At 37.4% G+C, this 23,043-nt stretch overlaps 3 protein-coding genes across 4 annotated transcripts; 2 read left to right on the top strand and 1 right to left on the bottom strand.

The window, feature by feature from the left end:
• Window positions 1-3,587: 3,587 nt before the first annotated feature.
• Window positions 3,588-8,645, top strand: tnfsf10l3 (tumor necrosis factor (ligand) superfamily, member 10 like 3). Its single transcript, XM_059542131.1, has 5 exons — window positions 3,588-4,173; window positions 6,228-6,377; window positions 7,045-7,081; window positions 7,247-7,339; window positions 7,669-8,645. The coding sequence occupies exons 1-5, from the start codon at window positions 3,919-3,921 to the stop codon at window positions 8,124-8,126; spliced, it is 993 nt and encodes a 330-aa protein (XP_059398114.1). The 5' UTR covers window positions 3,588-3,918; the 3' UTR covers window positions 8,127-8,645.
• A 1,704-nt stretch (window positions 8,646-10,349) lies between these two features.
• On the bottom strand, window positions 10,350-19,591 carry LOC132130024 (H(+)/Cl(-) exchange transporter 5-like). Of its 2 annotated transcripts, none has more exons than XM_059541603.1 (12): window positions 19,469-19,591; window positions 18,431-18,616; window positions 15,691-15,842; window positions 15,485-15,584; window positions 15,050-15,360; window positions 14,733-14,939; window positions 14,118-14,198; window positions 13,488-14,033; window positions 12,395-12,581; window positions 11,906-12,304; window positions 11,288-11,504; window positions 10,350-11,140 (listed from the first exon to the last, which is right to left on the bottom strand). In XM_059541603.1, exons 2-12 carry the CDS (start codon window positions 18,573-18,575, stop codon window positions 11,050-11,052), a joined length of 2,436 nt encoding a protein of 811 aa, XP_059397586.1. In that variant the 5' UTR covers window positions 18,576-18,616; window positions 19,469-19,591; the 3' UTR covers window positions 10,350-11,049. The 2 variants fall into 2 exon arrangements, with proteins under 2 accessions (XP_059397586.1, XP_059397587.1); XM_059541604.1 differs by lacking the exon at window positions 19,469-19,591 and adding an exon at window positions 19,181-19,269.
• A 1,831-nt stretch (window positions 19,592-21,422) lies between these two features.
• si:dkey-22f5.9 (liver-expressed antimicrobial peptide 2-like) lies at window positions 21,423-22,631 on the top strand. Its single transcript, XM_059542000.1, has 3 exons — window positions 21,423-21,637; window positions 22,321-22,484; window positions 22,571-22,631. Exons 1-3 carry the CDS (start codon window positions 21,557-21,559, stop codon window positions 22,629-22,631), a joined length of 306 nt encoding a protein of 101 aa, XP_059397983.1. The 5' UTR covers window positions 21,423-21,556.
• The last annotated feature ends 412 nt before the right edge of the window (window positions 22,632-23,043 follow it).

The raw sequence follows: 23,043 nt of genomic DNA, 5'->3' as shown, positions 1-23,043 counted from the left end.
GCGAGTAATGTTGAAATAATGTTGACATTTCCACAAACCACCATTATTGTGATCAGTGTTTGCTTTAGTTGGGCTTTTGACTCTTCGTACTTTAATGTTAGGTATTCACTGTCACATTGATCAGGTGATGGTGACTGTAATCATTGTAATTACTCACAAGTGTGTTGAGTTTTTAATGTGTGAATAATGTGTGATTCTACAGTGTGAGATTAAAGCAGGCTATCATACTTAACAGAAAATATAACAACAAAAACAAAAAAGTAATTAAATTGCTGAATCAGTTGGACACCATGAACAGTGTATGAAACTCAACAATGGTGCCAATCAACAAAAGAAAATGTTATGCTGAAATGCATGCTGGGTACCAAAATAGTACAAAACTCATGCGTGATTCCCAGCATGCATTGCAGTTGATCTGTTTATCTGAATTAGTTTGATGATTGTCACCATTGTTGAGATTTGTATAATGAGTGTTAATGTGTAAATCTGTCTGTATATTTTGCCACTGTATCTTTGCATTTGTGAAACAGAACATTGGTATCAGTAATGTACGATCATCAACATAACTTATAAACATCTCTTTCTTTCTTTATATATATATATATATATATATATATATATATATATATATTCGGTATCATATTTAGAGGTAATAATGTAAGAGTGTATGATTGTTTTTCCACTACAACTATTCATATTTGCTCTAGTCCAGTAAACTCAATCTAATTTTGATGCCAGCTGCTCTGTAAGCTAGTGAACAGAATTCCCACAACTGTCCTGAGGAAAAGCTTAAGATAGCTGCAGACATATCTTTCCTAATGGAGGGGTTATACTGTGCTTGGGGCACATTTATAAATACTTTAAACACTAGAGCACTAGAGAAAAGTAAAGACTGATTATTAAAAATGAGAGGGGAAAAATATTTTCTATGAAGAATTTGTCATGTTAAAATATGTTCACTATATGATCAAATATCTGCACCTTATGTTATATGCATACCCTGAGTGAAACCAAACTGAAAACATGCTTGGGCTTTAGTCAACCATTGCACTGAGGAAATTAAATGGATATTTTCGACTATATTTTGCAAATGAGCCGTTATCGTGACTTTCCTTCTCCAGCTGTTCTCGGCCAATCCTGTGAATTTTGTATGTGGGTGTGGGGAATCAGGGGGCCGCTGTAACCAACAGCTCTCCAGTAATCAAAACATCTGTCTCCCATCTTCGTCATCTAAATTACAGAGACCTACCATCATCCTACTTGAACAGGAAATCGAATAAACACAATCATGAATTTTCCCTTTAGTTCTGTTGTTTGTAGCTCTGATTTAGAAACATCTTCTTTAAAGAGTGATGTTAGGACCATAAGCTTAATGTTACTGAGGCAGGAAACAACTGGTAAACAAACAGTTGGTGAAAGTATAAATACCAGTCTTTATGCTTTCCTGTTAGCAAGGACTACATTGAGGAATTGTTTCCTATTTAAGTTAAAAATGACACATCTGAACAAATTTTGCACTTATTTCCTAGAAGTTTAAACGTGTTCTAGCCTAAGTCTTAAAAATGACAAAACACAGACTAAACATACTTTAAAAGTATTTTTTTTATTAAAAATACAGATTTGAGCAGTGTATACTCTCTTTTACTATAACAGCTGTTACTTTCATCTGCCATATACAGAATATAGCAAAACACACAAGAATGAAAATACCTGCATGCATAAGCAAATAGATAAAAAAACAAACCTTGTTGTAGCTTACACATAGGCCTAATAATTAGTTTATAGGCTATATATATATATATATATATATATATATATATATATATATATATACTCTCACCTAAAGGATTATTAGGAACACCTGTTTAATTTCTCATTAATGCAATTATCTGATCAACCAATCACATGGCAGTTGCTTCGATGCATTTAGGGATGTGGTCCTGGTCAAGACAATCTCCTGAACTGATGTGAAAGAAAGGTGATTTAAGCAATTTTGAGCGTGGCATGGTTGTTGGTGCCAGACGAGCCGGTCTGAGTATTTCACAATCTGCTCAGTTACTGGGATTTTCACGCACGCCCATTTCTAGGGTTTACAAAGAATGGAGTGAAAAGGGAAAAACATCCAGTATGTGGCAGTCCTGTGGGCGAAAATGCCTTGTTGATGCTAGAGGTCAGAGGAGAATGGGACGACTGATTCAAGCTGATAGAAGAGCAACTTTGACTGAAATAACCACTCGTTACAACCGAGGTATGCAGTAAAGCATTTGTGAAGCCACAACACGCACAACCTTGAGGCGGATGGGCTACAACAGCAGAAGACCCCACCGGGTACCACTCATCTCCACTACAAATGGGAAAAAGAGGCTACAATTTGCACGAGCTCACCAAAATTGGACAGTTGAAGACTGGAAAAATGTTGCCTGGTCTGATGAGTCTCGATTTCTGTTTAGACATTCAGATGGTAGAGTCAGAGTTTGGCGTAAACCGAATGAGAACATGGATCCATCATGCCTTGTTACCACTGTGCAGGCTGGTGGTGGTGGTGTAATGGTGTGGGGGATGTTTTCTTGGCACACTTTAGGCCCCTTAGTGCCAATTGGGCATCGTTTAAATGCCACGGCCTACCTGAGCATTGTTTCTGACCATGTCCATCCCTTTATGACCACCATGTACCCATCCTCTGATGGCTACTTCCAGCAGGATAATGCACCATGTCACAAAGATCGAATCATTTCAAATTGGTTTCTTGAACATGACAATGAGTTCACTGTACTAAAATGGCCCCCACAGTCACCAGATCTCAACCCAATAGAGCATCTTTGGGATGTGGTGGAACAACAGCTTCATGCCCTGGATGTGCATCCCACAAATCTCCATCAACTGCAAGATGCTATCCTATCAATATGGGCCAACATTTCTAAAGAATGCTTTCAGCACCTTGTTGAATCAATGCCACGTAGAATTAAGGCAGTTCTGAAGGTGAAAGGGGGTCAAACACAGGATTAGTATGGTGTTCCTAATAATCCTTTAGATGAGTGTATGTATATATATATATATATATATATATATATATATATATATAAGAAACATCATTCATTTCATGAATATCAATTAATTATCTTATACCTAATCAGTATGTGTCTATTAATAAAATATGTGATAGGCTATTTTACATATTTACACCATTAAATTTGTACATCCTACTTGTTACACCATAGCTCCTGGGCTATACCTTAACTAAAACTGCTTACTTAAGGGACAGTTTACCCGAAAATGTAAATTCTGTCATCATTTAGTCACTCTCAAGATGCAAACCTATGAGTTTCTTCTGCTGAGCGCGAAGGAAGATATTTTGAAGAATGGTGATAAACACTTGACAGTTGCCATCGACTTCCATCGATCTCTCTTCTCTCATCTCTATTTGGTTACCAACTTTCTTCAAAATATCTCCTTTTGTCTATAATAGGAAAATAAATAAACTTATAAAGGTTTGGAACAAGTGCAGGGTGACTAAATAATGAGAATTTTCTTTTTAGGTAGACCCCTCGATCCTGATGTGTATTAGGCTATTTTATGAATGATAATTTTTTATTATTTTATTATTTGATTACAGCCTCTAAACAGCGCGTAGGTGAAAACTGTACTGCACATGTGATGTGTAGCCTAACAGGGGAGGCATGAGGCGGTGTCTAAAGGAAAACCGAGAGGGCAGGATGGAGAGCGGATGATGATAGCCTACTCACGCCAGTCTGTCTTCAGACTCCGTCAGCTGTCGCTTAAACTCGAAGGACTTAGGCCCACTGGAACCTCAATTTGCCATTAAGATGATATCCTTGTCATTCAAATCTATTTATCACTTCGTACTTCTTGTGTGTGGTGGTAGGTGAAGAAGTCAAGCTCCTTTAGTGAGTCTCAGAGATGGACACGGACTCCGCAGCCCCTCCTCAGCGCGTGCAGGAGTCACTCGACACGAGCGCCGCCGCATCCGAAGGCAACTCCGAATATTTACAGTCTGTTAGTACCGAATCGAGCTCATTCATCATGGTTCAGCCCAAAAATCGTCTCGAAGTGCCATCCAGGTTGTGGGTGACAACGGTTGTGGTCATCGTGATTGTCCTTCAAGTAGCCTCGACCACAGGGCTCTTCATATACTTGAACATGTCAGTGGCACAGGTAAAACTGCATTCAGCAAAAGGTAGCATTAACTAATATTATTGCCATTATTATTAAGAGTGATTTATGGAACAGTTTATGCATTTCTTTAAACTTTATATTTGTTAAACCTTTTCACGTGTAGCCTAATGTTCAACATCCTGCAGATCTGGAGCTCTTAGATATTGAGATTGTATGGAAATGGCATTAAAACTTTTTTTTTTCTAACCCTGCACGATGACATGATTTCATCTTGGTATCAGGTTTACGAGTTTTCATTGTATCTGCACTTCTTTTTCTTTGACTGTAGGCTAGTCTTGGGATGGTGGACATTTTTTTAGCTGCCAGAAGAATTAGGTCATGGGTCTTTGTAATCAGTTCTGATGACAAGAATCAGGTCATACATTATGCACATAGAACTGCTAAATTCTTTACAAAAAGCTTGAATTGATTTTATCTAATCTCTGCTAAGAGCTTTTGTATGGTGTCTTTTTGTATTCTGACACCTTATTTGTGTATTGTGTGGGAAAGTTGTCAAATTCTTGACAGAAAATGCCTTGCATGAGGCAAGTTTCATAATGGAGTGTCAGTGATTTTATGTGTTATTGATGATATTGTATATATATATAGTACAGATCAAAAGTTTGGACACACCTTCTCATTCAAAGAGTTTTCTTTTTTTTCTAAGGCATCAAAACTATGAATTAACACATGTGGAATTATATATGGAATTATAAACATAACAAAAAAGTGTGAAACAACTGAAAAGATGTCATATTCTAGGTTCTTCAAAGTAGCCACCTTTTGCTTTGATTACTGCTTTGCACACTCTTGGCATTCTCTTGATGAGCTTCAAGAGGTAGTCACCTGAAATGATCTTCCAACAGTCTTGAAGGAGTTCCCAGAGATGCTTAGCACTTGTTGGCCCTTTTGCCTTCTGTCTGCGGTCCAGCTCACCCCTAGACCATCTCGATTGGGTTCAGGTCCGGTGACTGTGGAGGCCAGGTCATCTGGCGCAGCACCCCATCACTCTCCTTCTTGATCAAATAGCCCTTGATGCCTTCAGTGGGACTCTACAATTTTCATAGTCATGAAAATAAAGAATACTCTTTGAATGAAAAGGTGTGTCCAAACTTTTGGTCTGTACTGTATATATTATTGTATTCATTAAAAGTAACACCAAAAACACAATGTGTCTCTTCAAAAAGTTAAATAATAATAATAAATAAAGGTTTTTAAGATTATTGGTTATGGAGTTTTCAGAAGGCTGAAAGTGGTTTAGGAAACTCCCCTCAAAGACGAACAAAGATTTGGGGTCCTCTACCAGCATAAATACAAACTTGAATTAAATCAGAGAAAGGCTGTCAGGTTTAATTAACATATGAATTACTTTGAAATACTCTGGAGCTGGAGCTCCATGGGATTGTAGGGGGTGTTTTGCAGATGAGTACAGTAGCCAAAATATACAAGGGGTCCTAAAAACAATAATAATGTGCCAAAATGTCAACCACAGAAGCTTTAGTTCAGCTATCTTTACCCTTCATATTTTTTCTTATCATATATTCCTGTGGTCTCTGTCAAAATCATTTTGTCAGATAATATTTATGACAATAAAGCCCATAAATGGCCAAAGTATTTTATGCAGCTGCCTGCTGTGAACTGTCTCACTCCTTCATTTTGTGTGTTCGTTCAGCATAGTGGCTGATATACATTATTCAACACATATTTTTGAAAAAATGTTCTGCTCTTTCCCATTCATTTCCTATGGCTGGGCAATTTTAACCATGGCTGGCTGAAGGTTTGCTTTTTTTATGACCACTTACACCCAATGAGCCCAGTTTTATTTCCAGTATTTAGAGATCGCATATCTTAAAAACCCTCAATTTATTGAACCACCAATTGAACCGAAACCAGGAATTTATTTTGATAAAATTCGGTCAAAAACTACACATTATACAACTATAAATCAAATTATTTTTGAGTTATGAAAGTTCTGTCGTGTATTCATGAAAAAGAGAGCATTTTGGGACGTTCCATCACATTTTTAAGTGAACTGGTGGATGTGTCTTTGACAGGCTCGGACACTAGGTGTGGTGGAGGAAGTGAGGTGTCTTGGTCTTCTGAACGCTCTGGAGAAAGAGCAGGATGTTCCTGATGACCTGGTCCAGCTCTTTGGTGAGCCGTGCATCAAACTGGCCGAAGGACTCAAAGCCTACATCTCCAAGGTTAGACCTGCTGTATTTTTAATAAACATAGAGGCACATCACGCAGGTCTTTACTTTAGTGATGGGAATTAGTGTGTTTATGGCATTTGGACCTGGAGCTCTTTGGATATGCACATGAACAGTGGGAGACCAATTGAAAACAACAAAGCACTGGAATCCTTCAATACACAAAGACATTCATCATTAATCTGTTTCTTCCTCTGGAAACTAGGTTATTTATAATCATGTTCAAGATTCCTGGCCTCTAATTAATTAGCCATGGCTGACTGTGAATAGCGCATTTCAACAGTGGCAACAGATGCTGAACATTTTTTAATTTGCATAATGTTACATCCACACCACTAGGTGTGTATTTCCAAGACAACTGTAATATCGGCAGACTGATGGATATAATCAAATTTGATTTGGCCTACTGCACTAAGAATGTGCTCCAAATAAATCTTATGTAACAATGCCTTTTCTCTCTCATTTGTGGCTTTACTGTTTATGTTCCACTCTGGTGTTCCAGAAAAGAGCTTGGATTGTTTTTCTGACATGGACTTGAATGTGGAAAATGTCTTAGTTGATGTGTTTCAAATCATGAGTGTGCACTTCAGTAGCACCCTATAATTAGCCGAAATGTATGTATAAACGTTTTTTGCCTTCTGTATTTTTTGCTCTCTTTTAGGTCACAGAAACCATCATCTCCAAACACACCTTTGAAGGTAAACACAGGAATTTAAGTGTTTCTTCCTCTTCCGTTGAAGAAAATCCTTCTGCTGTTACCTGAACTAACCCACAACTAGTCTCTTTTCAAATCAAGTACATTTATATGTTTAAATTACTTTTTTTTTCTTTGTTGACTCTTTGTTCTGTACTGTGTTTCACAGAAAGAGTCACTATCCCTCCACGTACAAAATTACTCACCACTGCTAGCCGACGGCCATCGGCTCATCTTACCCTCAGAGACAGTGGACTGCAGGGTGAGTTTGCCAGCATGTTTGGGTGTGTGTATTACAGAAGCCTTTACTTATTTCAGCAAAAAAAAGTCTGTACGTTTCTACCGCTTTCTCGTCCTTCTGGAAAGAATCTTAACAAACCGTTTTATTAGGCATTCAGTAACATAACAAAACGTTGCTGACTCTAACTGAAGTGATATCTCACATGAAAACAGCAATAAAATTTTTTTTTTTGTGTCAAATCTCAGTAGATCTCCCGACATTAGTTTTTTTTAGTTTCCCATTAAAAAGATATGGTTCTGCTGAACAGTTCTGCTGTACACTGAGGTGATCGAGGTTTGTTGTTATACCAGGTACAACATCCTTAACCCCTCAGACTGACCTTCACCAGTCCTGCCGCCATCCCGTTCGTTCCTGGGGGAACCAGAGTTTTGGCTCCCACCTGCACAACATGACCGTGTCCAATGGACGCCTGCGAATCCCTCGGGCAGGCCGCTACTACCTGTACGCCCAAATCTACTTCCGTTATCTCACCCTCTCCATCAACGATTACCACTCGGGCTCCGTCAGTCACCAGGTGGTGCAATGCGTCTACAAGAAGACCGCCTACGCCCGCCCAATTCAGCTCCTGAAGGGTGTGGGCACCAAATGCTGGTCTCCAGATAGCGAGAACGCCCTTCACTCCATCTACCAGGGAGGCCTATTCGAACTTCGTGCAGGTGATGAGATCTTCATCTCCGTGTCTTCTCCCACAGCTGTGTATGCAGAAGACTCCTCCAGCTACTTTGGGGCCTTCCTGTTTGACCTCTGAGGGACCCAGTTGGGGCATGTGGTCTTATTCTAAGGGAAAGGAAAATGTTCCTTTCAGAAGGCCCCACACGAGAAGAACAGATACTCCACCATCTAATGGGTTCAAAAGACCAAACAACTCAGAAAACCATCTAGTTATTGTGGTCTGAGCACCATATGACCTTTCAGATTAAAGATTCAGTAGAGTGATTGACTCCCATCTGAATGGGAAGATCATGAGCATATCTGTGAAGGCTTTGGAAAGTTTCCTAGAAAGAAGGAAAACCTGAAAATGGGGACTCACAATTTAACCACATAAAAAGCCTAAATAATACTTTAAAATGAAGATTTTAACCTTCAACAAATGCACGAAACGTTGTGCAGGCTGCTACTTGTGCACGCAAACCATGGCAGATGTTTTTTCATTGTTATACTGTTTATACTGGTCATTCTTTCCTTAAAATACTGTCTGGGACAGTGTGACCAATCATGGCCAAGAAGACTCTAGTTAATTAAAGGAAGCGCTATGCCACATGCACTTCATTCTGAGTCAAACCTGTTTCATTCACTGACATCAGAAAAAAAAAGTCTAGAGCCATAAACAGGGTAAGATAAAGATCAAGACTCCACATGACTCAAACTGACCAAAACAATCCAAAGTTAAACTAACGTTTTCCAAAGAAGGGCTTTTTCCTGTTACATTTATCCTGAAGCTCCTAGTTTAAATATCCAGGACAGACAGACATCTTGAACATAACTTTGAGAAACATGAAAAACAACATTCATCACACTCCACTCTGAAAAAAAAAAAAACCCCACAGAAGAGCATGTTATTATATTTCATGTCGTGCTTATGAATAAATTACAACAATAATGTGACATTCACCTTGAACACTAATGGATAATGCCGACATAAACAAGTTTACACAATTTAAAAATTAAATACAAAGAACCCAATAAGTGATTGCGCACAACCATCATATATTTTCTCAACAATAATAAGTACACAACGATCAAAGATGTTTTCAATAAAGTGACATTTTGATAAAAAATGGAAATATTGTAAAAGTTAGCTAAGGACTGAGAACCAGCCAAGCTAATGTGCCATTGGATGAGCTTCAAGCACTGCTTACAAAGATTTTAGCATTGACTCTGTGTCCCACTGAGAGTTCATAAACATAGAATGAAGTGGTATGCTAGCAGAGAAACACAAATTATTAAGAGGTTGAGCCAGATAGATGCAGGTTTAAACATTAAAATGGAAACAGCTGGGATGACGATTCAGATGACTATAAAAAATTCCATGCACAGATTATATTTGGACATGCATGTGATATGAATATTACGTTACCATTCAGTCAAGCTTCAGGAAATGTTAGAGATTGTGATAAGAAAAGGTATTCAGAACTATCTGACTTTTACTAACAGTATAGTGTAATGCCATTTTGCATTGATTGCACATACATACTGGCAAAAAAATTATTCCAACCCAATTTGCGTTAGGAAATGCTACACACTGTGTGGTTTTTACAGTGGTATTACAACATTTGATAATCACATGTACTACCGATCAAAGGTTTTGGGTTAGTAAGTTCAATATTATTATTATTATTTTTAGAAATCAATCTTTTTATTCAGTAAGGATGCATTTAACAGTAAAGATATTTATAATCTTACAATTTCAATTTATACAGATTTCCAGTTCAAATAAATGCAGTTCTTTTGAACTTTATATTCAACATTAGAAACCTAAAAAAGAGAAATGGTTCTTGAGCACCAAATCAGCATGATTTCTGAAAGATCATGTGACACTGAAGACTGGAGTTCGGAATCACAGGAATAAATGACATTTCAAAACATATTAAATGTATGAAAATTTATTTCACATTGGTGTTTTACTGTTTTTTTTTTTAATCAAATAAATGCACCCTTGGTGAGCATAAGATACTTATTTCAAAAACATAAACCGTTACTGAACCCAATCTTTTGAATGGTAGTGTAAAAAAATTGTGTAATTTTGAATAATTAAAAAAATTAAATTAAATTAATTTTATGCATTTAGCAGACGCTTTTATCCAAAGCGACTTACAGTGTGTTCAGGCTATCAATTTTTACCTATCATGTGTTCCCGGGGAATTGAACACCCAACCTTGCGCTTAATAGCGCAATTAAAAGTGAAAAAAGTTCAAAGTTAAAAAAAAGTTAAAAGTTACTATTTGAAATGTGCATGTAATACGAAAAAACATACAGAACAAGTCATTTTAATGCATCATTTCTTGGCAGACACTACACAGTGCTGCTTATGACTGATTACAAAGCCTGGGAACATGGTACAGACTTGACATTCGTCCCTAGAGCTTTCAGATGCTGGAATACTTGCAAACGCACATTTAAACAGAGTAAAAATAAAAAAAAGACAAAAAAATGCATATGAACATGTAAACAACAAATAATGGTTTTAACTCCTGATTAACATCCATTCCGTAGTGGAAGTCAGGAGAGCTCTAGGGTAATATGTGGTCTTTTCACCAGAGATGTTTGGGTTTGAGTAATACAATCCAATGTGTAGGTGAATGTCAATATTTAGATTTATGCCTACAAAATGTTACGATTGCAACTGTTTTGCTTGTGTGGTAAGTAGTGTGATATGTTTTGATGCATTGATATGTTATGATAGATCGATTACTTGCAAACACCAACACTTGGTTGCACTCATTCCCAAATTTTAAGCTAGCTGCTGGAGTGCATAAAGCGCTGCTGAAGGTCCTCCATCCTGCAGTTGTAGCGCCTGCACCAATGAGGCTCTACAAATGGATTCACAGTGTGAATAGATGCTAACCCAGTACTGATAGTTCTGTAGTGCAAATAATTAGGCCAGACTGCTGATTTCCGCCCAATGGGTGGTTTCAAACTGGTTGGTGTTTCATAACATCCAGTTTTGCACTTTAGTTGAAGAGAATAGAGTCAGGGTCTCGGTTAGCCATCTGAGCCATATGTTTAAGAATATCCTTTTTGGTGATGATGCCTAGTAAACGCCTGTGGGGGAAAAGAGGAATGAGATCAATTATATTGAGCTTAACCAAATATATGCGATTTGTGAAATAATTCTGACATATGTAAATGATGTACACTATAATATTAGTTCAAACTGACAGGCTAAGCAAAGAATAAACAAGGCTTTACCCATTGTGAGTGATGAGACACTGGCGCAGGCCCAGCTTGCGAAAGATGTCCACCACGATGTCCATGGCAGTGTGGTCGGTAACAGTAAATGGGCTGAGATCCATGATACCACGAAGCTTCAACGGAGGAGGACTGCTGGGTGGCTGTGGAGGTGTGTATTCAGTGAAGAAGATTCGGGAGGCACTAACCACACCTTCCTGACGCTGACGAGCATTTTCTGCCAGAGGGAAATGGAGAATTATAAACCTTCTCATGACTGACCTATAGTCTAATTCACATGATCCCTAATTACAGGGAGAGTTCACTTAAAATTGAAAATGGTCACTGACTAATTTCTGTCCAAACCATTACTTTCTACTGTTAAACCTCTGAAGAAAATCTAAAGAATTTTTCTACTGTTTTGTTCATACAATACAAATTACCTTTGAACTCCATTGATTTTTTCTGTATATACATAAAAACTGTGCTTCACAGAAGACAAAGTCTTCCATATTTTAAATGCCATGAGGTCAGAATTTTTATATTTGGCTGAGCTACTTCTTTAGGTGAACACAACGCTCATCATCAACAATCACAGTCCAAGACATAAAACAGTCCTATAGAGTTGTACTCTCTTACCAATAGAGATGACCAGATCCCTGCGCTGCACAAAGCCCACAAGTCTCTGAGACTCATGTGAGACCACCACAGGGAAACCGGTGTATGACGTTTCAGCAATGAGTGACTCGACGTCCTCCACGCTCATCCCATCCTGGGTGATCACGGAGAGCGGGGGGTCACTACGGCGGGGTCGCATCACGTCCATAGCCAACGTCTTGTGGCTGAACTCCTCCTTAGGCTCCAGGAAGGGGTAACCATTGAGACGGATATGAGCCTCATAAATACCTTCTCGACCCAAAGCATCTGCTACCCATTTACTAGTCATGGTGGCAGCCATGAGAGGCACAATGTATTCCAGGCCGCCCGTTAGCTCAAACATAATGACCACCAGAGAGATTGTCATACGAGTTACACCGCCTATGAAAGAGAGAAAGGCTTGGATAAAAGTACCTGGACAAGCCACTAACGGCACATTTTTAACAGAAGACAGTTTGAATAAACTCTTACCCAGACAGGCGGCAGCGCCCACCATAGCATAGAGGCCAGGGGTGATGCAGTCTGCTCCAGGTGAGCACCAGCCTCTGAAGATTACCCAGTCATGGTGGTAATATGCCAGCTGCTCCATACCCACACCAAGCAACCTACCTGCAATCGCTCCCACAGCCATACTGGGGATGAAGAGCCCAGAGGGCACCTGGAGGAACACACAGGAAACCTATGTAAACACTACAGTCTTTCAAATAAAAAGTGTGTTGACACTTTATAAGGAAGAAGAAAATCAGATAGAATGTATGGATAGATGGAAGAAAGGAAGATATGAATGAATGAATGAACGAATGAATGTAAGGATGGATGGACTGATGATGAAAGGAAGAAATAATGGAAAAGAAAGAAATGGATGGATCCCAAGTGAAGGAAGGATGCATGATGAAAGGAAGGTATAATGGAAAAAAAGAACAACAGAAATAAAGAAATGGATGGATGAATGCATTTATGGATACAAATAACAAAGAAAGGATGATGGAATAAAAGAACACATAATAGAAAAAAATAATAAATGGATAAAATGATGGAAGACGAGAAGGATGAAGAAAGAAGGGAAAGTAGAATTGATGGAAGGAAAGAATGGAAAAAAAGACAAAGAAAGAAAGAAATGGTAGAATGCGTGAAAGGCAGAAATTTTTCTTGACACTAACAGTGAGTTGAGTTTAAAGACGAATGAAAGAAAAATTCTAGAATGGATGGAAAAGGGAAGGATGGATTATGGAAGAAAAAATAAATGGATGGATGGACAAATGGAAGAAAGGATGAATGGATGGAAGAAAGATAAAATGGATAAAAAGAAAGCAGTGATGGATATAGGAATGGAAGAAAGAAAGATGATGGATGGATGGAAGAAAGGGTGGAAAGGTTGATTTATAGAGGGAGGGATGAGTGGATAGAAGGAAGGAAGAAAGAAACAATAGAGGGTTGGCAAGGAGGACGGAAGTATGGATAGATGAAGGGAAAGTTGAATGGATGGATGGAAAAAAGAAAAGAAGGAAAGATGAAGAGATAGAAGAAAGGAAGATTGGATTGATGGATGGATTTGACCCTGTACCTTCATGCCGAAGGTCACCACTGTGATGAGCATCTTAAAGACCAGGGCCAGTGAGAGCTGCCACATGGCGGTGTACACATCTTGTCCTGCTGGTCTATCAGGCAGAGCATTACTGCTGCTCTTGGTGACGCTCACATTGGCATAGTTACACAGCTGTGAGGAATCCAGTAGGCCGCAATCGTTGAAAAGCTCTGAGATCAGCTCGCTGGTGCTCATACGCGTGTAGCTGTTGGGGAACGCTAGCAGAGCCGTGACAGCTGTAACAACCAGCACCTCCAAAACAGGGTAGTGACCCAGCCGCGTAGTCTTACGTCGGCGACACCATGCAATATTTGCACGAATAAAGAAAGCTCCCCAGATTCCCCCAAAAATACCCAACATGACAAAGGGTATGAGCTCCAGCAAGTGCCAAGGGGAGTGGAACTCCACGTAGAAGAGCACCAGCCTGCTGTTACCAAACGGGTTGATGGACCGAAGGGTGAAAGCCGCCACCAACGCAGCAAAGAAAGAGCGCCACAGCGTCTTCAGGGGGAAATAATAACTCACCTACAGGATAAAGTGAGAGTGATTCTAGTTATTGAAATTACACTAGAAGATAATGGTGAGAGTATATGTTAAGAGTATTCTTGCCTCTTCCAGACTGAACAGAACTCCACCAATCGGTGCTCCAAAAGCTACTGACACACCAACAGCTGCTGCGGCAGACAATACCTAATCAACATACAACAAGAAGAAAGACAGAACTGAAAGAGTAAGCCAAGCTTATCACACAAAATCATGGATCAACAAAGGCCTCAAATGTGAAAAATAAAATGCGATCATCTTATGTTTGGTCTCGTCTTCATGATGTCAATAAAAAACATTCTCACAATGAGTAGGTTTTAAACATTAAACCACAAAAACAGGCAACCAGAATGTCCTTAGAGGAAAGCCACAAAAATGTAACAACAAATGTCACTGTAGTTTAAGAGAGAGAGAGAGAGAGAGAGAGAGAGAGAGAGAGAGAGAGAGAGAGAGAGAGAGAGAGATGGGAGTGGAAGTTAGTTTCTTGATCCTTAAAAACACTGATCAAATGTTTGGTCATTTTATTCCTGTGACAGCAAAGCTGAATTCTCAGCAGCCTTTACTTTAACCTTAGTGGCTCCTGATACTTTATTATTCTAATATGCTAATTATATTGTGCACAAAAATGCATTAACATTATAAGGTGGATTTACTGTGAGTAACAAAAAAAAGGCATCATACCTCTCGTCTCTTTGCCTCATTCCTGCGGTACTTGGTGAACAGGTGGCATAGGATGTTGGCACAGCAACAGGCCACATGTACCAGAGGCCCTTCTTTGCCCAGACTGAGTCCAGATGACACAGCCAACACAAGGGTGATGGTTTTTATTATAAGAGTCCATTTACCCAGGTAGCCCCTGATAATAAACCCACTCAAGATAGTCTTGATCTAGAGTGACAAACAAGAATTAGGACATTTTAACAGTTGCCTATAATTTGTTATATAGCAATTTAACAACCTGTGTGTTAAAACATTATATTAAATATTCTATTGCTTACCTCAGGTATTCCAGAGCCACAGGCATACGGGGCAAAGGCCCTGACTAAAGACACAGCCAGGAAGGAGAAAAGCAGTGCCCAGCACACATACATCAGGTAATTCATGATGTAGGCAAAAACACCGTCATTAGTACCAACAATGAGCTCTGCCCAGCTTTTCCAGTTAGGGCATTTGTCTCTCTCCTGGAAGGTCGTCTCATTAGAGTTCCAGCAGCAGTGCTCATGATTAAACCAGAAGCCGTTCAGACACACTCCCTCCTTCAGATCTGTCATCCAGTGGGCAGAGATGTCGATGCCACCAGCCAGAGCACCTGAAATCAAACAGAACAGCACATGCTATACAATCTAGATGGTATTTAATAGGAAATTCAAAAGCTATTTTTAATTTGCTCTATAATCATTCTTAATGATACTTATGCTTTGAAACAAACCAACCTGACATCAGTCCAACGAGCAGCATGAGAAGCCAGCCAGAGAAGGCATCACTGACACTCTTCATCAGAGCCAAGGCTGACTCTTTACTCTTGGTAGCAATCTAACATGAAGAGAAATGGAAGACCACAAATAAACACGAGTGAACTGCACCACATGCATGATTAATTTCTTTCTGAGCATAGAAGATGTTTCAATTGTACAGTCACCTCTCGGTGGCGATCCCGGTCCTTAGATTTCTCTCGGACCCAGTCGATGGTGTTGAAGTCTTCATATGTGCCGACCCCAGGCACTGGCTCATCTAGCAGATCCATCAGTTTAGGAACCCCATTCGGCCCATCTTCAGCTCCATATGAACCCCCTGCACAGATGCAGGTCAAAAGTACAAAACAAATAGCCAGATGTTATTTATACCCGATGCAGTTAAAGGCCTCAGGTGGTATACCAAAATGATCACAAGAGCCCTTTTTCCACCGACAGGATGTTTCAACCAATCTGGTACCTTTTCAACCAAAAAGGCCAGAAGGCCAGAAATTTGACCTAGTCCTTTAAAGGGTTACTCCATACCAAAATGAACATTTCGCCATTAATCACTTACCCCCATGTTGTTCCAAACCTGTAAAAGCTTTGTTCGTCTTCGGAACACAATTTAAGATATTTTGGATGAAAACCGTGAGGCCTGTGGCTGTCACATTGACTGCCAAGTAAATTAGACTCTCAAGGTCCAGAAAAGTATGAAAGACATTGTCAGAATAGTCCATCTGCCATCAGTGGTTCAACCGTAACGTTATGAAGCGACAAGAATAATTTATGTACGCAGAACAGGTGTGGAGTTTCCCTTTAAACTTGCTTTTCTTGAACTTGGAACCACTAATGTCAGAAGTCAAAGGGTGAGATAACATCATCATCATCATCATCAAAAAAAAAAAAATGTAACAATCAAAATTCAGAAGACTGAAGTCAGTCTTTTTTTATAAAGAAGACTCTTAAGGCGGGTGCACACTGCATGATTTTGGCCATGATTTTCAAAAAGACAAATTTTGAAAATCGTAAAAGGTTCCTCTGATCCTAGAATAAAATCTGAAGTCTTTGGTCATTAGTTTGACATGTTTTCACTGACAGCTAATTAATGACCGTTGCGATCAAATTTTACCTTTGACGAAATTCTGGCAGTGTCAGACGTTTTGGAGCAACAGTCCTGTAGTGGGAACATCTTTGTCTTCGTTTTTAAAGACAACCCATGATCAAAATGAACACTGGAGTTTTCATTATGGTGAGTGTCCACTGGAACGGATTATGTAATAATATTTAGAAGTTAATATTTTGTAACATTATGTTACATTATGTGCAATAACTGTTTTCTATTTTAATACATTTATGATAAATAGAAAGTTCAAAAGAACAGCATTTATTTGAAATGATAAATGTCTTTACTGATCAATTATAGAATAAATGTATTTTTTTATTTAAAGTGCCCCTACCATGCCATTTTTAGGTTCCTAATATTGTGTTGGGTGTCTCCTACAATAGGTTTTCATGCATGCAAGGTCAAAAAAACGCGTTTGTTTTCTCAAAATATGCCATTAAATATCAACTAATTTTCCAACAATTCTCAAATGATTCATCCGAAGCAGTTCTAAGATTCAGTCTCTCTAAACCCCTCCTTTCGGTGAGCCTACTCTGCTCTGATTGGTCAGATGGCCTAGTTTGTTGTGATTGGTCTACCACATACAGCCGTGTATGGGAAACGTTAAACCTATGCCATAGTCCTGTATTTTTCCGTAAGTTGCAGCTGGTTAACGTAGAGCATAGGTGGGCATTGTGCAAACCCAGGAAAGTGTAGCTGACACAGAAGTGGGATTCAAATTACTGATGGCTCGTTTAGACAGTGCAGATTGTTTACATTCACATACAGCGACATTAAACACTGCATGAAAGGAAATATTCGAAAAAGCATAATAGGGGCACTTTTAAAAAAAAATTCATAGAGACTTTTCAACAGTTGCTGCAGTCACTTTATTTAGAGTTATTATTTATTTAAATTAACTATTTTTATTACTATTAAATATATAACAACATTAAATATTAAATAAGAAGCATTATATATTAAATTTCAATGCTTCATATACACTTTTTGTGGGCTTTTAGTGGAAAGGGGATAAAGGTTGTCATGTCACATTTTTGGTAGTGCACATTCCTGTTCCAGTGTTCACAGTTCTTCATAAAAAGACTTTATTAGTCCCAAGAACAGGAAATACATTACACTACAAAAACACCAAAAAAAAAAACCCAGCTATGCTTAATGATTACCCAGCTTAATTATATATTATTTACTGCGCCATATGGTATTCATAATGATTCTAAGTATACAACGCAAAAGTTGTTTATGAAAAAATGATCAAAAAATGTTTGTATTTAAGAAAAATTTACCCATATTCTCTGTGGAAGTACCAAATCACACAGCAAACACCCAACAAAGCAACTGATATCAAACACTGAGGAAGTTCAAGGGAAACAGATGGATGTGAAAACCTGAAACCACTCAAAATATGAAACTAGCTACAAAAGAAACAACAAGAGGGGACACTTTGATCTCACTGATAAAAGGATTTCTGTTGGGGGGGTGGCAAATACCAAAGTTGTGACCTCAGCGAATTCTCACCACTATTTTCTCAAGGACACACAAACACCTGAGACCTATACATTACACATTTGCCCCCAAACTGATATCATATGATGAGAGAAAGGAAAAAAACTACGAGAATCTTGTGAATGACAATAAAAATATGGAAAAGAACACAATTGAATAAGGACTGGGTGGCAGCTACTCTGGGAAAATAATATGACTTATATTGTCACCTCTCCATGTCATAATTGTCACAGTCAACACTGGGGCGATTTTCCACTGCCTTTGTCTCATCTCACTTTAAATGCAGATCTGGCACTCACCTGAGCCATAGTCCCGGTCCAGAGGAGGCACGTCATCAGTGCTGGAGAAGTCCAGTGTTGCTCCTGTGATCTCCACCATGTCCTCATCGCTAGTTCCACTCTGCTGGCTGTTGAAGCTCTCACTGCAATAGCCTGTGTTGTCCATTTATCCTCCAGAATGTGGAGGACATGGGAAAGTCCTTAGACCTGAGCACAACTATTAATGTTTACCATGCACTTCTAGATTAAATAGTAGCCTAGCTATTATTTACACCATGGCTTTTTAATGGCATATATTATGATTCTGGATTACAAATAACATAAAGCAGATAAACTCTAAATGTAATAATAAGAATTTAATATGAACAGCAGAAATGATCAGATCATCACTATGAACGAACTTTAGAGTTCCAACTGTAATATAAACGATTAAATGTTTATCTTTTTTTATCATTGGTTTTAAAGATTTACAAATACAGCCAGAGCAAAATTTTTGAATAAAAATAATAATAAACAAAAACAAAATAAATCAAATTACAATTAAATATTTATAAAGTATTTATAGCTCTTATTTTTTTTAAATTTGCCTTTAAAGTTAAAACAACAAAAACGTATTTCTTCCCCAATATTTACATTTGTGTGTACTATATTTAGCTAATAAAAGTAGCAGCTTTGATTAAAGGTTTACCAAAGCTAACTAATGACATCAGCAAACTTAAGAAGTGGGTCATTATAGCTTAGCCAATTAACCTGCAAAAGATATGAACTAACGTTATATATTTGACTGCGACAAATGGCGTAAAAAAGCGCCGACAGCACTCTTCCTGATCTGCTTCAAGCTGTCAGCAATGAGGAACTATTGTGACAAATTCACAAAAATAATAATGGAGCTGGTTAGCAGAATAGCTGAAGGGCTGCAAGCTAACCAGCTGTAATTTTCGTAAACTTGGAAGCCGTGGCTTAATGGCATCAAAAGGAACTGTTCCAAAACATGTTTATAATGTTAACTTGTCGTACATTGACTGTACTTGGGTTAAAGTGAAACTACTAAACATTTACCTTGTTTGTGTCACTCAAGCGCCGATGTCAATGACGTACAATCCCCGTTCGACATGTATAGCCGAGCGCCGATCCACAAGATCAGACTTCAGCATTCGATTAAGAATGTCTCTCACAGCTGGTTGGTTGTAACAATGGTAACTTGTGTCATACACACTGATATATATTATAGATCAGTGGTCATACCAGAGAAAAAAATAAACTGCTCATTAGCAACTCATCCTTTTGCTCACAATTTATTGAAAAAAAAAAGTACTAACGTTACTAGTTTCAATCTATATTTTGTGCTCAATGTTGCCATCTATAGGTGACAGTGGAGACAGACTGAGCCTACAGTGATTACGCAGCGTGATTATATTGGTTACCACAATTACGTGCAGCTGAACTTTACAGACTTTGTGTTGTCCTGAACCTAATGGACTTTGTGTTGTCAAGAACTGTATAGACTTTGTGTTGTCCTGAACCGTATGGACTTTGTTTTATCTCTTTAAACGGCCTCAAGACTTCTATTCATATACATCACAAATAAGTGATAGTCCACAGATTTTCAAAACAAATATTTAAATAAATTGTGGGACTGGATCACAGTGTTCTGTCATTTGGAGCACATACTGAACCTTCACCGTTCACCAGTGTGAGGTCGTTCAGCCTGATGCCTTACAGAGTTCTTAAAATCACTACATTCATTTAGAGTTAAATATTAAATGTAGCCTATGTGAATGTTTAAAATGTTAATCTGATTCTGTCCTATTACTGGTCTCCACTTCTTGTAATTTTCCCACCATTAAGTTAATTAATGGTCTTGCGCTGTTACAAATAAAAACTGCATGTATGACAAGACCAAGACAAGATCTCATAGTATCTATTACATTATTTCGCCTGTGCCATGTTTTTTATTCATATGTTCATTATATTAATTGTATTCATACTTAGGATGACTGATGCAATTGCGTGCAATATTCTTGGTATGATCAGGCCATGTTTTATCTGAGTGAACTTGATGACTTATTGATTTAGAGAGACGAGAACATACTTTTCTCATTAAAGTTATTTTAAAATTCTGAAAAAAAGATAAGCATCTCTGTAGTCAAATAATTTCCCTTCAAAATCCTAATATTAAATCGGCATTGTAAGATTTTAACAGTAGAAGACTGTTAAATGCTAATTTTAAACTTCCATTATATAACTGTTAGATGTAATAAGTAATAATAAACTTAATGGAATCTTTCATGTCATTTTAAAGTAAAATATAGTTTTTGGAAGTCAATAAAAAAAAAAAATTACATTGTCAGAATTCCCTGTGTGAAAGCTTACATTTGATGGTTTTTCATTTTAATCGTTTTGTTTCTTCTTAGTTATTTTGTTATCAGTATTGTCACATTTTATGTTGTTAAATGTATATTCATTTTATTATTTTACTTTCTGCTTGTGGAAAAGCTTTTTATGATAAACTTTGATTCATCACATCTTATTATTTTAATCACATGTTTAATGGTAAAGTTCTAGCAACCACAGCTGTCATTTTTACAGTAAATTTCACAGATTTAAGTGGCACATGATTTATTATTATTATAATAATTCAATAAAATAAATAAAATTTTAATCATCGGTTTGGTGCATGTAATGTTTATATTTTTATTTTGCAGCACCACCCACATTATGTAATAACAGCAATTTGTTAGACAGAATTTATGTATAATTTTAAAAATTCATATTTATTTATTTTTTTCATTCATTTGTTTATACAAAAACAGTCTAAACATGATGTAAATGTAGGCTACTGTAAATGTCTCAAACATTTAGGGCAGCACTTCTGAGAGACTATATTTTTTTACTCCTATCGATCCCAGAAGCTAGACAACTAGACATTAATGCCAATTTAAGCTTACGTAAACTCTCAAATATTTACCAAACGCGCAATTTTTATCTTGACCATGGCCTTGAGCAGAGTAAGAGAGCAGAAGAGACGGATCGACAGAGGGTGGGGAGGTAAGATCAGTGCTGGAGGGTAATAAATACACATGGTCTTTGCAAAGCTCAAGTAATCTTCTGGACACACTGACACACTGGAGTTTTGTGGGAAATTACATGACCAAAATGCATCTTCATCACTTTAACCTGCCTACATTTGGATTTTGCACATTCATTTTGCTAATGCTGATGTACCAGGTGAGTTTAAACCTCTTTCCAACAACATTTTTCACCCACAGGTATCAAGAACATGTCATACCAGGTTAATTATTTTGTAAAAAACCCACTTTACAGTAAGCTTTCAATTGGCAACATTAGTTGCATTAATTTACCTTAACGAACACTGATTTCAACACATTTCTTAAAATCAAAATAGTTAACGCACTGTGAGGTATAGCATGATCAAGGAACAACTGTATTTTTAAGAGCTAACATTCAAAAAGATTAATACATTATTTAAAAATACACCGCTAACAGTTAATGTTTGCTAATGCATTAACTAATATTAACAAATGCAACCTTATTGTAAAGTGTTACCCTATTAATCAAGTGATTAATAATAACAATTATTATTATATTTAAAATTATATTTTATTATTATTAATATTACATATGTTAGCAGTATGCATAATAATAATAATAACAACAATAAATTATTACATTATATTATTATTATATTTAAAATTATATTGATTATTATTAATATTACATATGTCAGCAGTGTGCATAATAATAATAATAATTAATTATTACATTATTATTATTATTATTATTATTATTATTATTATTATTATTATTATTATTATTATTATTATTATTATTAATACTACACATGTTAGCAGTATGCATATGTTCACTGCTGACTGAGTGATGTATGTTAGGTATCTACCGTGCCAGTAGTGACTCCTGAGGTGCGATCAGATCTTCAGTCATCACATACACTTCATCGCAAGATCCGAATGTCCCCTCTGTGGCGAATCATGGGGTTCAAACCATATGGAGCCTACTGCCATGACAACATAGAGTGTATTACAGGTTTATGCAGGTAAGTCATCGCTGTCATCATTTCCTTTCATTTGAAGTCCTAAACCTGCCCTGAATCTGAAAACTGATTATATTTTCTACCCCTAGGAACGGTCATTGTTCATTTAATGAGCCTGTTCATTCTCAGTGGATTGGAAGTCATTCATGAGTCAACCCAATCAATATATATATATACATATATATATATATATATATATAATGGCCATATGTTTCAAGCACTTTAATTTCTGAACTGTATATAGCACAGTACAAAATGTGTAGAGTATGTGGCCAAATCTGACTTAAAAAAAGTTACATTACAGTGTATACGTTTTATGTTCAAGCCGTTTAAAAAAAAACGTATTGTTTATTAACAATGATTTTAAACCTGACTCTTGGGGTTTATATTTGACTTGTGCTTATCAATACACAATTAACAAAACTGCAAGTGCATTGTAAATATACTTAACAGGCTGTATTAATCTGTATGAACTTGATTTTTAATTTGTTTAATGCATTATTAAGAATCACAGTGCCGTAAAAAGTGCATTTGTTACTGTTTAGAATGTGCACTTGCTGGA

This window comes from Carassius carassius, chromosome 47, assembly GCF_963082965.1.
Source record: "Carassius carassius chromosome 47, fCarCar2.1, whole genome shotgun sequence".
Lineage (NCBI taxonomy): Eukaryota > Metazoa > Chordata > Actinopteri > Cypriniformes > Cyprinidae > Carassius > Carassius carassius.
This window is presented reverse-complemented; position numbering and strand designations above follow the sequence as displayed.